At 38.1% G+C, this 16430-nt stretch overlaps 1 protein-coding gene across 1 annotated transcript in view; it reads right to left on the bottom strand.

Moving 5' to 3' along the window:
• Nucleotides 1–5138: 5138 nt before the first annotated feature.
• Nucleotides 5139–16430, bottom strand: part of VAT1L (vesicle amine transport 1 like) — a 62957-nt gene continuing 51665 nt past the window's right edge. Inside the window, exons 8-9 of the mRNA XM_032990664.2 lie at nucleotides 9504–9587; nucleotides 5139–8207 (exon numbers count right to left, since the gene is read on the bottom strand). Coding sequence (XP_032846555.2) covers nucleotides 8109–8207; nucleotides 9504–9587 — 183 coding nt within the window. The 3' untranslated portion in view covers nucleotides 5139–8108. The remainder of the gene's footprint in view (nucleotides 8208–9503; nucleotides 9588–16430) is intronic.

The following is a 16430-nucleotide window of genomic DNA, read 5'->3' as shown; positions in this document are numbered from 1 at the left end:
TATTACTCCCTGAATTTTTAATACTGCAGCTATGATTAGGTTCATTTAGAGGACCAATCAGCTTCATGCTGTCCCTATCAAAGCCAGTAGTAAAACTCCTGTGAGATTCCAGTTTGAGTGGAGTTTACCATCTTAATGGGAATAAGGAAGGAAGCTTGCAACAATTATTCTTTTATTATCCTGTTTTGCTTGATGATTAGCAAACAGAACACTGTGTAATAACTTTATACATCACTGGTACGGTGAACAAAGCGCAGAACAAAAATCTCATATGAATCATATTATGTATGCTGTATTAAATTAACGTACAATGCCAAGGAATATGCTGCAAGAAAGATAATATTGAAATGAGATTAACATTTAATATGTGAACTGTGAGAATGGGTTATATAGCAAGTGTCATGCAGCACAGTTAATGGCATCTGATACAGTTAGGTGAGCAATTGTAGATTGATCATTCAAGTGAGACCTTAAAGACCATTCCTTCTGTAAACTCTTGTCACGTGCCTACATGGAGTCTGAGTACTGCCTCTCTAGTGACACTCTGCATAAACCCATGACTGATGTATGGGTCCAGCATCATTTGGCAATCAGATTTCATTATGGCACTCATTTTTACAGCCCAGTATGCAACACCATTTCCCATCCGATCCTCAGATGAAGCAATCCCAGTTCCACTGATGAGGTGAGGATGAGCCAGATCGGCTGGGTCTGCAGTCTCATCTGAATCCAGGCACTGCTCTTGTTGGAAAAGGCTGGGTTTGGGGATCCGGGGTGCTCCCTTCCCTGTGATGCCCTACCAGAGGTGATTACTCAGATAGTGTGGAAAGGGTGATCAAGAAGATAGTAGAAAATGCTTATAATAGCCACATACAGTGTTAGTTCAGGCTCTGAGCTATCCTACTTGATGAGAAAAAAAGGAAGATTTAGGTTATTGTGTCTCAACTGCATAGATTTCTATGTGGTTTTGCTGACAGTGTCTCAGCTGAGGACATTCAGCATAAGGTTCTGTGCATCTCCTTTCCTTTGGAGCAGGTATGATTTGAGACACAGCTTTCGGCCATGGAGGCAAAACTTCCAGCTCAGCTGCTCAGTTTAATCAGGATTCCTTCAGCAAGTGGAGAATTAAATGCTAGAATACTGTATGTCCTTAAACCAACCGGCAGAATTATGGCACCGGATAAGTCACTTTAAATTAATTTTCCCTGTCTACAATAGAAATGGTGCAGGAACTCAAAGGGATGCTTTTACACAACCAAGGAGATACTTGGCAAGTCTCACAGTAGACTTGGTTTGGTTTTTTTCTTTTTTACAGTGGGGAAAATATTCATCGTATAAAATGCAGACACTAGAAGGAAAAAAACAGCAGCAGAGAAACAGAAAAATAATCTGCCAAAGCAAACAGACTTGGAAAAGAAATACACTTCACTTGTCATCATCTCTTCTGTGTTAGCAAGAAAAGAAGTGTTTTCCCCTATAAGCCTCTGGGAAACATCATTGATCTGACGCATCCTCCAGGCAACATGATGCCTGTATCACCAGAAGGCACCCCAGTCACCGTTCAGCCAACTTCGCCCATCAGCTTTTACAAGTATTGTTTGGTTGTTAGCTTATCACCTGGCCAGCCCAAGGGCCAGCCATTTCAGGGAAAGTGCAGAAATCCTTAACATAAATAATGCATCTAGCATATCTGCCATCTCGCTCTGTTCTTCTAGGGCAGCTACGATGCTGCATCACTTACTGCTGCACTATATAGTGAAATACATCTCTCCTTGTGGGAAATGTATTTACAAAGATTACCCAGCAGAAGAGCACAAAATTATTTGTACTGGAACCTGCAGCTTATCAGGAAAATTATGTTTGCCAGGGACACAGCTAATGTTTGGCAGAACACAGCACAGTTCCAGTCCTGGAAGTTGCAGAGGCAAAGCTACTTCCAGCAGGGCTGCAGGTAGCAGGGGGCTGATTGATGGCCTTGGACCTGGGATGGGCAGAGAGCCCCTGTGCCTGGCAGGCATGGCAATGTGCAGGAGCTGTGGGTATGGGTGCCACAAGTACTTCACAGCTGTAGCTCTGAGAGCAAACCTGCCTCCAGAGAAGCGCTCACTTCCTATTTATTCCCCAATAATTACTCAGCTCCAGCAGTAGAATTTTTTCCTTCACTGTTTTTCCCAGTACTTTTGGGCTAATTGTAGCATCTCAGCATGGTCACTAAGCAAGAACAAAAAAAGCTCTTCCAGGCAGATCAAAGCCCTCCTCATCGCAGAAGGAAAACAAGCACGCCACCATTCCTGCAGCCCTCCCTCAGTCACAGACCCCATCTTCCCAAACCACAACCCTTTTCCCCTTTTTATAGCTGGCAGCTGGTGTTCCTAAACTAACAAGTGCCAGTGGCATCTCACAGCCCACCCATTTAACCCCTGCCCAGTTTGCAATTTTGTGTAGTGGTATCTGTACCAAGCATTAAACATCATGAGGGTTTGGAGGCTGCAAGATTAAACACTCTTCCCTTGTCTATTTAGATTATGTTTTAGTTCAGTCAGTTTTAAAGCTTTTACCAACAACTGTGTAGACTGTTCCTTTCTAAATGAAAGCTCATCTTATATGGTGGCAGGTGTTTTTAAGAGAAAGGACAATCACTATGAAGGCTGTCAATGCTTGTTCCTGATGTTTTGTTCACATCTTGTCCAAAACGCCTGCAGTTGCCATATGTGAGAAGAAAGGTTCCAATATGTGTAGGGTTAATCTACCTGTGATAAATCCACTAGGAGTTTGTCTGTCAGTCTCTGTGAGGAATGAAAGTGGACATGACCCAGTATTCTTCGGGGGGTAAAAAATTAATTTTCCTGAAGTGCTACCAGAGAATGATTCTTGAATATTGTGGGGGCTCTAGAAACCCTGCAGAGAAAGGCTGAGATGCCCATGTCAAACCTAGTGAGGGATAGGGGGACTGTTAAAGTAGTTCCAAGGAGGATGCTCACTTCAGCAACAGCAGTGTCATTGCCAGGCACCCCTTTATGCTGTAAAAAGCAGCATCTCTTGAACCTTCCTCTTCTCAGCTTTGCGTAGCCTGGCTGGCTGAGGGAGGAGGCAAAGGTGCAGCTGCCTCATTTACCTGCCAGGTCTGTGTTGATGGGCTGTTCTGCAGCCTGGTAAACATGCCTGGCTTCATACAGAGACAGGGGCTAAACTGAATTCTGAGTACTGAATACTTGCCCTGAAGCGAATCAGGTTTCCAGTGATGTGGTGAAAAACAGGGCAAGACCAGAAAGCCCTACAGGCTGCCACACAGGAGTGCAACAGCCTGGGCAGTGACTAAACTCCACACCTCTAACAAACTACCCTACTGCCTCCCTTTCAAGCATACAAATAAATCAACAGGTAACATGCTGCAAATTCTACTCACTTGTTACTCTTGGGTGGAGACATACATGATTCTTTTCATACATTCACTCTAACTCTTAATCATCTGCACTGTTCTAACAACACTTTCCAGTCTTTGCACAGCGTACTGGTGGTGAGGTGCCCAATACAGCATTGCTACAAATAGAAAAGATCAGGGCAATGTTCAGAAAACCACGCTATTTGCTGCAGAGGTAGTTGACAGTGGGGTAAACAGGAAAGGGGTGGCTTAGCTAGGATCAACCAAGCACAATCAATCAGCATGACATCTCAGACTGAGAAGATAAAGCTACATTTGCTTTTATACTCTAACCTGTTCTCTCAAAGGAGAACATTAGGATGTTTGCCTAGATGTTACAAATTACTTGGAAAAAAGGTGCTTTGATGCAGATAGCAATTATACTGTGTTGATTGTTTTGACTCTTTGCAGTGAAACAAAACACTAGCTCACACTAAGGGACTAAGGTGCTGCCAGGGAGAGAAACTCCTGCACAGTTCTCTAGGTTTTAAGCATGTTGTGTGCTGGCAATCATGGCCATACTAGTCTTTCCTGACAAAAGCCAACCAGGATTAATCACTAAGCTCACAGAAAAGGAGAGAGGAGGCACAAAATGGAGGATGAGGTGAGACCCAGGGATACTCAGTATTGTAGGATGATTTTTGCATTTTATCTGGCCAGACGCCACACAAAGGCAGCCTGCTGCATCCTTGCTTGCCCAGTAGCAGCCTCTGGATGTTAGATTGTTTGATAGTCGAGTATAGATGCCCTAGTGGGAAAGCTGGTAAAAGGCAGAGCTTTATTAGTAATCACTGAGAGTTTGCAAAAGGCTATTGCTGTTTACTCTCAGCCTTATCCTGACCCTGTGATAAGAGATGCACTGATCATTATTTGCTTATTAAGGCTTGAAAACAGAGGGCAGATTTACTCTGCTCCTCTTCACCAGCAACAAGTGTTCATATGAGCTTTTAGATTATAAAGCACATGCAGTAACTACTGAAGTGAGATTTTCCAGGGATGTTACAGGCTTTAGAACATGTCTTGCATGGCCGGAATGAACCAAAGATAACATTTTTTTGTTTAGGTATGAAAGTGAAGTCCATTGAACCATTTCTTCCTTCCATGCAGGGAGACTATTAAAGCCATGCACTCAAGTACAGGCTCGAGATGACCTGTAAGGTTTGCTAACTCTAATCATTTCTTTGAAAGAAAAGATGTAAGCCTCCTTACAACCCTGAGTTAAGACCAAGACCCAGAGAGAGTGGGATTTTAGATTAAATCATGTCCTTCTGCTTTCTATTAGCTACTTTGGTGGTGGCTGTTTTGGATGTTGTAAGAGTATTCCCTTAGAGTAGCTTCATTTCTGAAAGGAGCTGTCTCAGGATAACTTGTGTGTCAATCCATCTCCCAGTGCAATCTGAGTGCTAACATTGTGGAAAATAGTTTCTGTAAGTATCGAATTACACTTCCCTGAACACTTCATGAATGGTGCTTACATAATGTTTTGATTTTCTTAGACTGTAACAGTCAACATTTTATATGTAAATTGTCAATGTTCTATAAAATAGCACACTCAGCCATTTTAATAACCTCAATGTACTCTGTAATAAAAAAAAATTCTTTGTCTATCCCTCAGTGACCAAAATGGGAAATGAGATCTCAAATTTCCCTCTTAACCATTTCCAAGTCAGTTCCCTAATGTGTCCATAATATTAGAATAAAACATGTAAGCCAAGGATAATGCTATGCTCAATATTTTATTTATATTTTTATGTAAACATAATTTGCTTTGTAGGCACAATATAACAAAAGCTCTAAAGCAACAAATACAATTAAACAGTGTTTCAGTTCACTTCAATCAGGCTTAAGTTAAAGAGAAGCTTTCACAGTTCCTTTAAGGCAAATTGAGAAATAATTTGTTTCACTTGAAGAAACTATCCAATTGTCTTAGAGTTGTTTAAACAATGCTGTCAGTAGTAAGCACAAACCTTCATTTCTACTACAATAAGACTTGGTCAGTAACAAGCCTCAGCATCATCATTTTGTATAGCATGCCCTCTACCACCTCAGATGCGATACTACTGTTTGTGGTATTCTAAAAGGTACTTAGGGCTTGTGGGCCAAATTCTGCTAGCACAAATCCTGCTTCCAGAACAGATATGTGAAAAATTTCCATTCATTTCAGTAGTAACCTTCATATATGCCATATTAATACCAGTAAAACATAGAGTAGAGTTTAGCTTGCTGATGGTAATACTCATCTGTGGTGCACTTAGGTAGATCCAGAAGTATTCCTTTGTACTCACTGCAATTACCTGATATTCTGCTGATCAGAAAATGGCCCTAAAATTGGTATGAATTAGCATGAGGAGTATTTTTGCCTTGCTAACAAAACCAGAAAGAGCTAGCCAAAATTATTTCATTTGGTTGTTGTCCCTATGGTATTTGTGGCCATGACCAAGATCACCCGTCTTTATTTGTCTTGAAGGGTAATTTAACTGTAGAGCCAACCATACTGCGGTTTCTAACAGAACGGATTTGCTATTCTGCTTGCCCTACTAATTTAAGGCCTTGAGAATGCCACTTTACTGCCAGCTCGAAGATCACCAGCAATATTGCTCACTTTGGCGTCAAATCAAAATTTCTAGTTATGTTAAGGTTTGTTGCAGGACAACATCATTACACTAACTGCAAAACAAAATTGGGCATGTTTCCTACAGTTGTCAGCTTATGAGTCGTGAAAACTTAATGGCCTTTCTTAAGAGCCCAACTGGCAAGACCGATACAAGGAAAACTCTCACTGAATATATATTTTTTTATGTGGATAAAGTCCCTGTTTGGGCCTCATATGGCACTGGAAGTGTCGACAAGTCCAGCTGGAAAAGAAAATCAACTTTAATGAAGTTCTTCATCAACATCTAGAGAAAACTGAAGTTCTGGTTCCATTAATATTTCAAAAGCTTTTTTGGCATTTTTCTCCACAGTTATTTCTTCTCATTATTTTTGAATTTGTTTAACCCAAGGGAAACTCATTCAGAATGAACATTCTGCACAATTATCCGGTATTAGAACAGCAACTTCATGAGTACAGTGTAAAGAGATGGACATTAATACTCAGGCAGCAAGATGAAACAAAGAGAAAAAACAAGAGAGAATCTTCTAAAACCACACATAAAAGTCATCAAGACCCTCAAGTCCTCTTACATTGAGAAAAGCCTGAGAAGCCCTCGCTCTCCACTTTTCTATGTTAATTAACTTCTATCACTACAGGATACTTGTAGATTTAGGTGAACTATCTATACCCGGGAAAATACTTCCTTTTGAAAAGAATATACTAATTCAAAGATATATGTCATTAAATAAGGTCTCTGACATTCCTTTAGCATTTCTACTGTAGGTGGTTGCAATAATTTTAAAACAATTGTTTTAATAATACAGTTGAGGACCTGAGTAGCTGCTGCTTGGACAGGTGAAAGACATGGAAAAAATACTTACTTTTGCCATGTTTAGATATAGTTTCCACTAGTGGGAGGTAGATAAGACTAGCTGGTCTCTGAATACTTGATCCTGCAAATAATTACAAACATAACTGTACATATGGAGCAGAGCTTTTGATAGAACTACTCACCTAGATAAAGTTATTCCTGTGCATAATTTCTTATGGAATTAAGGCCTAAAACTCATTTTTAACAGGGTTAAATTCTGTAGGAGTTCAGCTCCAGCTTGATAGCTGATCAACACATTAGTGATTTCAGAGCAATGAACTCTGTCAACAAATTTCTTTCCACGTACTGATGAGTGATCCTAACCAATACAATTTAAAAATGAAATTTTAAATTGGTTTGGATTTTGGACACAGATGAGTCAATGTGTCCTTATCAGAAGACGTTGATCTGTCAATAACAATGCTACCTTCTACAGGCAATTAAAGTTCTGGGTCTAAAATGAGTGGCTCACTGACCTTTTTCATTGCCTGTAACGTACTGGGTGATAGCTCAGATCAACAGAAAAGCATGATAGTTGGCACTCTGAATGAAGGGCTTAATTACTGGTGCTGATGACTAACATGATTATACAATACTAATCAAAGTCTCTCAATTAATGATTTCTTGCACAGTTTCAGATTCCACAATTCTAAATGAGGTGTTTTTGAAAATGAAGATAAGATTGCTTATAAAATGATGAAGCATGACTGAGGAAAATGAAAACTCATCTCTTCTCAACTTTTATCTGTGGTTCATAAAAGGAAAACTATTTTAACACTGAAAATCCACAAACTTAAAATCCTCCCTCCAGTTACTAGAATCTTCCAGAGAACAAGTGGGGAATTTTTTCTGTTACTATTTCCAACTTGCAAAAAAAGTCCAACCCCCCCCAATAACTTTATGCAAAATGTTGGAATTTGCGTGAGAAAGATGCCCATCTAAAATTACACAGTAAATTAATAAGGCTTTTAAACAGGAACAGAAAAATCCATGGGACTCCTACAGGGAAATTAGGTATTACACAGGAATGTCATAATACTGCACTGGATGAGAATGGCACTTGAGTTCAAAACAACAATGATCAACAGCTCATAGCTCAGCTGACTGCAGACAAATACAACACACACTGTACTACAGCATTTGTTCACTGATGCACAGAATAGATTTCCCAGTCTTGTTCCCTTCTACTTCATCAATCTTTCTGCTTCCACCACGTCTGGCTGTTACTGGATGAATGGCATGCGCTCTTTATTCTCGTTGTCCCCTTCATGGTCTTCTTCCTCTTCTCCAGCCTCACTTGTCTCTGTGCTGTCGTTGGCCATCTGTAGGATGAAGGACATCAGAGCACCTTTCATACTGTTTTATTCATTCTTATTTCAGTTTGATTCATTTGATATAGTGACTTTAAAAATGGAAGAAGACATGGTTGCAACATGAAAATCAACATTTTACCTGTGCAAAACTTTTGTTGGCACTATACCACTTCCAGCTAAAATTGTAAGCTGTTCCCTCGCAGCTTACAGCCAAATTACTTAGCAGGAAGCTTTGCAGGACAGTTGTACAGGCAGAACTCTGATCTGTGCACTTACAGAAAACAGATATTAAGGCTCTCAGGTAGGAAATACAACTGTGTAGGAAGTTTACAGAATTTGTGAGATCTCTGGTTTACAACCCCTTCTGTATCTGCTCTTCCACAAACAGGTAACACTATTGAACACCAGTTAATGGATGGGATTTGGTCCCACCCCACTTCTAAGATGCAACTCAGCTACAAAATAATGTCCAGTCCATATGTAAGATCTCAAAAGCCTTCCTTTTCCTTCTATCAATTTTGTATGAGATCTGGGGCTGATTTTAGAGTAAGTGCAAGTAAGATCTTAACTACAATTCCAGAATCTTTTCTGTTCTTTTGAAACAGGAGATACCTCAGGTCTGTCTGAAAGCAAACTTCATAAATCAGTATTGATTTGAAGTCAGTTTTTCATTATGTTCTTTACTGCTCTCTCCTACATCATCAGTGAATGTTTAGGCATGATCCCGACTTTCAATAACTACTGCTCTCTCTAATGTTTCAGTACCATGGTAAGTGCTCCAAATCCAGTGGACCAGAGCTCCATCACAACTGTCTTCCTTCAGAACATTTTTAGAAGGAAGTATTCAGATATTGTATTTCATATATTATAGAAAAATAAATTCCTACCAAAGGTATACTCCAACTTTTGTATGGGAATCAGAAAGAACTTCTATGTTTGTATACTGAAGTAATACTGACTGTGTCTTTTTCTGTTCAATCCACTTAATATAAAATTCCTGAATTAGTAAGTGAAATGACTATTTGTTTTCTATCACAGAGACAGAAATAGATGTAGAAGTTTTAGCATGAGCTAAGACCTGCAGACACATTTGTGAAGAGGCAGACAGACATTCAGTATAGAAAATTAGATTTCATTTTGGGTTAAATATATAAATTACAATTATTGGTTGTATTTAGGTGCTATGGATTTAGAAGAAAACAGTATATATATATAAAAAAAAAATCCTAAGAGACATGTCTCCAAAAGTCACTACCATGCTTTAACTTCTGTGACTGTACCACATATGTAGTGCTTTGTGCTCACCAGGGGAGTGGGTGCTTTCTCCACATCCAGAATTAGTTTTCCTATATTTCCTCGGTCGTGGATTCTCTGCATGGCCTCCTTTACCTGAAAGAAAGGTAACCCATTAATAATTTTCAGGCACACACTAAGAAAAGCCAGAATTCCTTCCTTCCAAAACCAGCAATATGTTTAAGGCATGCTATGTGTCAGTCACTCAAGCAGCAGCTTGAAACAAAATTAATAGTTAAACATTTTTTACTGAATTTGTAAGGCCTGATTTTTGCGTTGTGTTTGGCGAAATGGGATGTGAGTCTTGATGACAGTTTCTGAATAGCATACATAATGCAGTACAAAAGTAATGCTCAGCTGAGGTGCAGAGCGAAATATAGGCTCAGGGAGTTCATTCTTACAGGTTGTTCATTAGATTGTCTCTTTGTAGAATATTTATCAAGAAACTCTGCTTTCACTGAAAGTATGAAGAGTTTTTCTAATTGACTTGTGGTATGTTTCAGTTAATTTCTTTTGTGTTCCTATAGAGGGAATGCTGTATCCAGGCAGTGGCTGCGATTAATGTAATACTGTAGTCCTCATTGCATAAGCGAGTATTTTTTCCCTTCCTCCTTCTACAGTTTTTTTTCCCCCTTTTAAAAAAAACTTTAAGTAGTGTCCTACAGATACAGCAAGACTAGACATTTAACAGGTGGCTGCAATTAGCACATGTGAGAAAAGAACAAAAACCTCTTCTTACTAGTGCAATGGAGAGGAACTCATTTTGATATATGAAGTTTCAGAACTCATGAGAGCTCAGTGTTGATGAATTGAAATTGTGTGTGTGCTGCACTCAAAGTTCAATGTGCACCATGCACACCGCTATTAAATCACTGAAAATTGGAAGATGTCAAGAGTTTCCTCACTTTCATGGCGGGAAAGTTCAGGAACACATAAAGGCTGTTTCATATCCTCATCACACTATTTTTTGCTGCCGTAACAGAATATGTTGAGTCAAGAAAGAGTTTTATGTTAATAGGATCTATCATCTGTGACATAGTTTTATTGAATATTTTAAGAATAATGGCATAGAAGTTTGAAACAATATGCTGACTTGGGAGCAGGTGGGTCCCACAGTACATTTAAAAGCCTGAACTGGGGTCCACGAACCTAAGATAATTACTGAATGTCTAATACAGAAGAAATTATGAGATTTTTAAAGAGACTAAGCAAATACAGCTTTCAACTTCCAATTAAATTTAATAGATGCTGGGCACAAAATGTCTTTACCATCTGTTGGCCTTATTTTGAAAGCTGACTGCAGCGAACTCAATGTTACAACCTTAATTTTGCAAAGTGGTTCCCTCAATTAGTAAATACCAGACTTAAAAATAAATAAATATGTTAGAACAAAAGAAAAATTGCACTGTAAAACACAGTGACTTTTGAACTTAGGGCATAATTTTAAATTAACCTTGGAAAACACAATCTTATGAATCCCAGTGGATAAAAGGTTGACCTCTAAATGTAGTCCACAAAATCACAATAACTTTTATGAAGTTACCTTACAGCATGAACAATATCTAACTATCCTATAAGACTTGTTCTGCACTATGGACAATATTCCTTTAAGAATATCCAACAAAGACTCTAAAGAAAGAGCAGCTATATCATTTTTTATGACTCTTATTAGCTAAATCAAGATTTTAGGAGTCTACAGCACAGCATAAATAACCAACGTAGATGTGACAGAACTGGAGAAATCAGTGCGCACACTTGCCCATCCACTGAAATTTATTACCAAAATATCATGTGGATAGCAGGGTATGCAACATTTATTTTAATTTGTACCATATCCTATTTAGCAAGGCAAATTTGAGAAAATGTGCTTTCCCTGCATTTTTAACATGCACAATATCAAATTTAAGACTCTGGAGAAAGGTTCAGGAGTTGTTTCCAGGACACTTGTAAGTAGCTTGCAAATGCAAACAGCAGGCAGAGGCAAGGGGAACAATAAAACTTATAACAATAATAGTGGCTACAGAATCCAGATGGAGCTATTAAAATATATAAAAAAAAAATTGAACAAAAGTCTGAAGAGCTGATACAACATCTGTATATTTTAGTGTTATTTGCAGCTTACCTACCCAGTCAAATTCAGTACTAGTGCAATGCCATTCACTACACTACATCTGAGTTAAGAGACCATTATGCCATTTTATAAATCAGTAATTTTTATGTTTATGGCTGCCAGCAGTCCACTTATTCAACCAAGACTGCAACTACTTGTTTCCCAAGGTACGTGAATATTAAAACCATTCCCTCATACTATAGAGGGCAGAGAGAATGAAAAACCTTTGCTCTGTAAGTATGGTTAAGGCTTAAGATGTTCTATGCAGACTATATAAAAGTATTTACTTTTTCATGCGAACATTTAAGTGCTGTGTATAGCCTGCCTTTTGCAGGGTATGGTATGGAGCTTCTGCAAAGTCTGTGCCTGAGTGTTTTCACGTTACCAAGGAAGAAAGTTTATCACTCTACACTTGGTTGAAATCAGACCCAGGATTAACTGGTAGTACAGTGAGCATGTGGAAATCCTGGAATTTACTGGAGGTTCTCTGAAGTGGTTGAAGTTTGATTCAAAATAAATATCCCTTCCAGGAGCAAGGATCAAAAGGCTTTCCCTCTTCTTTTAGAATTGTGGCTCTAAATTACTTTTCACCAATTATTTCATATTGGTTGCTATGTGCATTCATCAGCTCAAATCCAAGTAAATGGATCCGATGTACTTTGTTTATCTGGACAAGTTAATTGAATTTCATCTTGTGCAGTATCCTCAGCAGAGGGCTCTTGGGTTGGAAATAGTGCAAAGGAGTGTTTACTAATATAGAGTTTCCATTGGGATAAAGGACAAAAATTCTGTTGGCCTTTATATGCTTTCAGTATAGCTCAGCCCTTTAAGGATTTGTGTCTAAACTAATGCTGAACTACAGATTTCACCTTTAAGAGCCGCAAAATTGACACAGCATGTATCCCAGAGTTCTGTGCTGGAATTAGAACTATTTTTACACATTAGCAAACAACTGGAAAATGCTTCTACTTTCTGTTTTATTTATGTAAGGAAAGTTTGCAAACCAGTTACTCAATAACAAGACCAACCTAGAATGCAGCACAGCTGTGCACTGTCTGATGACTCCGACATAGGCACTCCTGGGCAGCAGTAGATGAAAATGATCAATAGCAAAGGAGAAAGAAAAGGAATCCCAAGTTTGCCTTTTCCCTCAAGCACACTTGTATTAATTTGTATTTTAGTTTGACGTACTGTTTTTAAGCGTACTCTAGAGCAGAATCATCTTCCCCTATCTGTTCAGTCTAGTAGAAAATTATGACAAACACAGGAAAAGGACCTAACTCAGTTTGAAACAATTTGTGTTTGCTTTAGGGAATATACTTTTATAATTGAAGAAACAATTTTGAACAAGTATATTTCTCCCATCCCTTTCAGCCCTACAAATGGTATAGTCGTGGATATGTTATCACATATCCTCATTCAGATGTTTTTCAGCAGGGACAGTGAATGTGGAAATTAGATGACATATGCAATAATGAGGTCATCTGTAAAACAAAAAACATGGTCTAGAAAGGCAAAACCAGTGTATCTCAAGGTCCTTTACAAGTCATGTTTACAATGCCCTGTGAGAAATATTCAAATTCTAATTTTCCATCATAACTCCCCAAGTGCTGCAGATTTTCTGAGCATTCTACAAGCTCCTTCCTTATACATACTGCTCTGCTGGACCCAAGCAGAGAGGCAAGGAATATGAAATATATAGAGCTTAATTGGGAATGTACAGAACCTCTGCACTGTGTTAGCATCACAGGCAAAATTTAGCAGCTTTAACATTTCTTAGAAAATTTTAATCTATTAACACACACTTGCATATCGAAAAAGGTGTTATGCTACCAATGCTACCAACAGAATTCTTCAAAGAAGTCTTGATACAAACACAGGAAAAAGAAAAAAAACCCTGACAAAGCTGGCAAAGGCGGCCTGTTGTAAAAAAGCCTATTCAAGTGTATTTTCCTGAGGGGATGTTATGGTCAGGATCTCAGAGCTTCTCTTGGATCAGAGCCATTTCTGGCCATCTGCATCGTGTATCGTACTGAGAAGAGCAACAATTACTGTCAATAGACCTTGGTAGGAGAGTAAGGGGAGAAATGCCTTCAGGTTACAGTCAGAAAATGTTCTAAAGAGGTTTCATGACAGCTGTGTTCTCCGGAAGCGTAAAGTTTGATAGCTGCACTGAATCTTCTCCAACACCACCTCAGTGTCTCTCTTGAGGTACTCCTCAAAAGTCTCAAGAACTTTGGATATTGTGTCCTCTTTAAAATTTCTTATCCTGCTCCAAATAGGCTCATCTTCTCCAACATCTAATCTTTTCAAAAGCAAGCCAAGGCACTTATCTTAACCAGCAATGGTAATTTCCAGAATATTGTTTACTACTTTCATCTCCTACCAGACCAGATTTTCTCTGTCTTCAAAAACAAGCTGTAACAACAAGGCTTCCCTCTAACAATTTTTATACAGGTAAGTATTTGCAAAAAGTTATTATTTTTAAAAGCGTGTATACAAAATAAAACAGAAAAGCAAAGAAAAAGCAAGTTGACCAGGCACGCTGGGTTCTAGTTTCAAGAGACAGATATCTGCCTTGTACTCCTAGTTTCAAATATCTCAGCTCCACAGGCTTCCAAAGACAGTGCAGGTAGTGATATACAGTAAGGAATAGGATTTCCGAAACTCTAACAATGAATAAGTCTGGAATTCCATGCAGGTCTAACAGCTTTTTAAAACCTGGATTGAGAAAACTCGATACTTGTTCCTCCCAGTGAGAACTTTGACAATTACTGGTTGTGCCAATAGCTGTTTGCAACTTCAGAAATGTTCCCACACTCAGGGTAATGGCATGCAACGTTCTGCGCAACATTCCTTCACTGATTAAAAAATTAAAATTATTGAATATTATAATCCTGTCCAGTTCATGCAAGAGCAACACAAAGAAATCAACAGGAAAATCTCAGGATAAAGCTCTGACTAGACAGCTGTATGTATTTTGGGGTATTCTGTTTGTGTGGTTTGGTTGAGTGTTTATTTCTGTGCTTTGTGATGGGGAAAAAATTAGTCTGGTGTTTACTTTGTGTGGTTTTTGAAAGATATCTTTCCAATTGAGTAGGTTGCTAAAATGATTCATTCGGTGTTGCTAATTCTGTTACATTTTGGAAATCTGATATTATTTTAGAAAGACTAATTATGTACCTTCAAATTACTGATACTTAGGTCTTGAAGCTACTTATTACCAAATTGAGCCAAAAAAGACAACACAAAAATGAAATAATTTTTAAAGTTTGCCTGTGAAATTTTAAAATGGTATCTTTCTGTTAAAAAATTAAGTTGTCATTGCAGCAAAGAGAATGATTTCAACTAGGCTGTCTCTCAGAGATGCTTATATAGTCTTAATTTAAGAAAACAGCTTATTTAGTATCATATTAGCTCTAGATATTGTTAAAGAGAAATAGAATGGTATTATAAATATAAAAGATTTCCTGTTCTTTGTAGCAATGATATGCTAAATTAATGTATCTCTAAAAGAAAGACAGATTTCCATATTTCTTTAGATAATACCTCATGGCAGACCATATGATTAGCAAAGTTTTTATTTCACTAAAAGCAAAAGAGAATGCTCTCTAATAACAGCCATAAATTGTTTTCCTCTACTGAATACGCCACCAGTGCATGCACTAGGAACATGGTATGATTTTATTGTAGCCATTCTGTCATCAGTGAGCTGATAGCAATTGTAATTTAAAATAAAGTACAAACCTGGAAAAAAAAAAAAGAAAAAAAAAACACAACAAAACCCCAAAAACCTGTTTTGGTTTCTTACTAGCATTTTTAAATAGTAAAGTAATAATAATAGCAGAATACTAATAGTAAAGTACTAATTCTGCAACCTAGAAACCAGCTTTGAGGAATCTCATTATATTCACAAATTACTTACCTAAATTTAATTAAGTGCTCTGTCAGCACTTCTGACTAACTTGCAATACATTTCTATGTAAGAAATATGTGTTAAAAAAGGCACAAAATTAAGCATGTAACCACTCAGACCGGAAAAGAGATCTTCATGCTGAAATTAAAAATAGCAGCCACAACACATTTTTTTACTCAAATAGTTTCTGCAAATCTAAAATCATGAAAAAACAAGGTGTATTCCAAACAGAGCAAGTAATATAACATGCTACTGGATTATGACATTACATTTGGATATTTGATACTAGCATCTGCTTATATTGGTTTTCCACAGCTTTTTATGGGAATGTAGAAAAACGGTACATTTCAAATTACTAAGAGACTTTTTTCCTGAAATGCACCTTATATGCCTGACTTGGCACTAGTTTCTTCCAATGTTCTTGGATTTTTCTTGTTTGTTTTTAGCATTATGTTCTCCCTACGTGAAATTAGTAACTGGGATAGATTTCTTGTCTGGCTTTTCATCTTAAGTCATTCATTTCAGGTCTCCACCTCTACTGTCCTGGCAGCCATGGCACTGATCCTTCAATTTGCTGAAGCCTGCAACTGAAGTGGCATGAAGGGAGGAGTGCAGTGCCTTACAGAAGATATCTTAGGATTTAACCTTGGATCCCCATCGCAGAAGAAGCTTGAAAACTGTGTGGAGACCATGACAACTTTGGAAAGTTCCTGAATAGAGGTGTGTTCCTGGATGTAAGTCTGACCCTATATAAATAATATAAGCCTGAAACAAATTATGCGCCAACTTTGTATTGCTATAGTTAAGCCTGCACTCATTTACCCACTTTACATCAAACTAATTTGTTGGCAGTTCTGCATTTGAAATCAAGAGCCAACAGTAATCTCTACTGATGTATTCATAAATGCTTGCT

Source organism: Tyto alba, unplaced genomic scaffold (genome assembly GCF_018691265.1).
Source record: "Tyto alba isolate M040663 unplaced genomic scaffold, T.alba_DEE_v4.0 Super-Scaffold_26, whole genome shotgun sequence".
NCBI lineage: Eukaryota > Metazoa > Chordata > Aves > Strigiformes > Tytonidae > Tyto > Tyto alba.
Note: the sequence above shows the minus strand (reverse complement) of the source record. Positions and strands in the feature narration are given on the sequence as shown.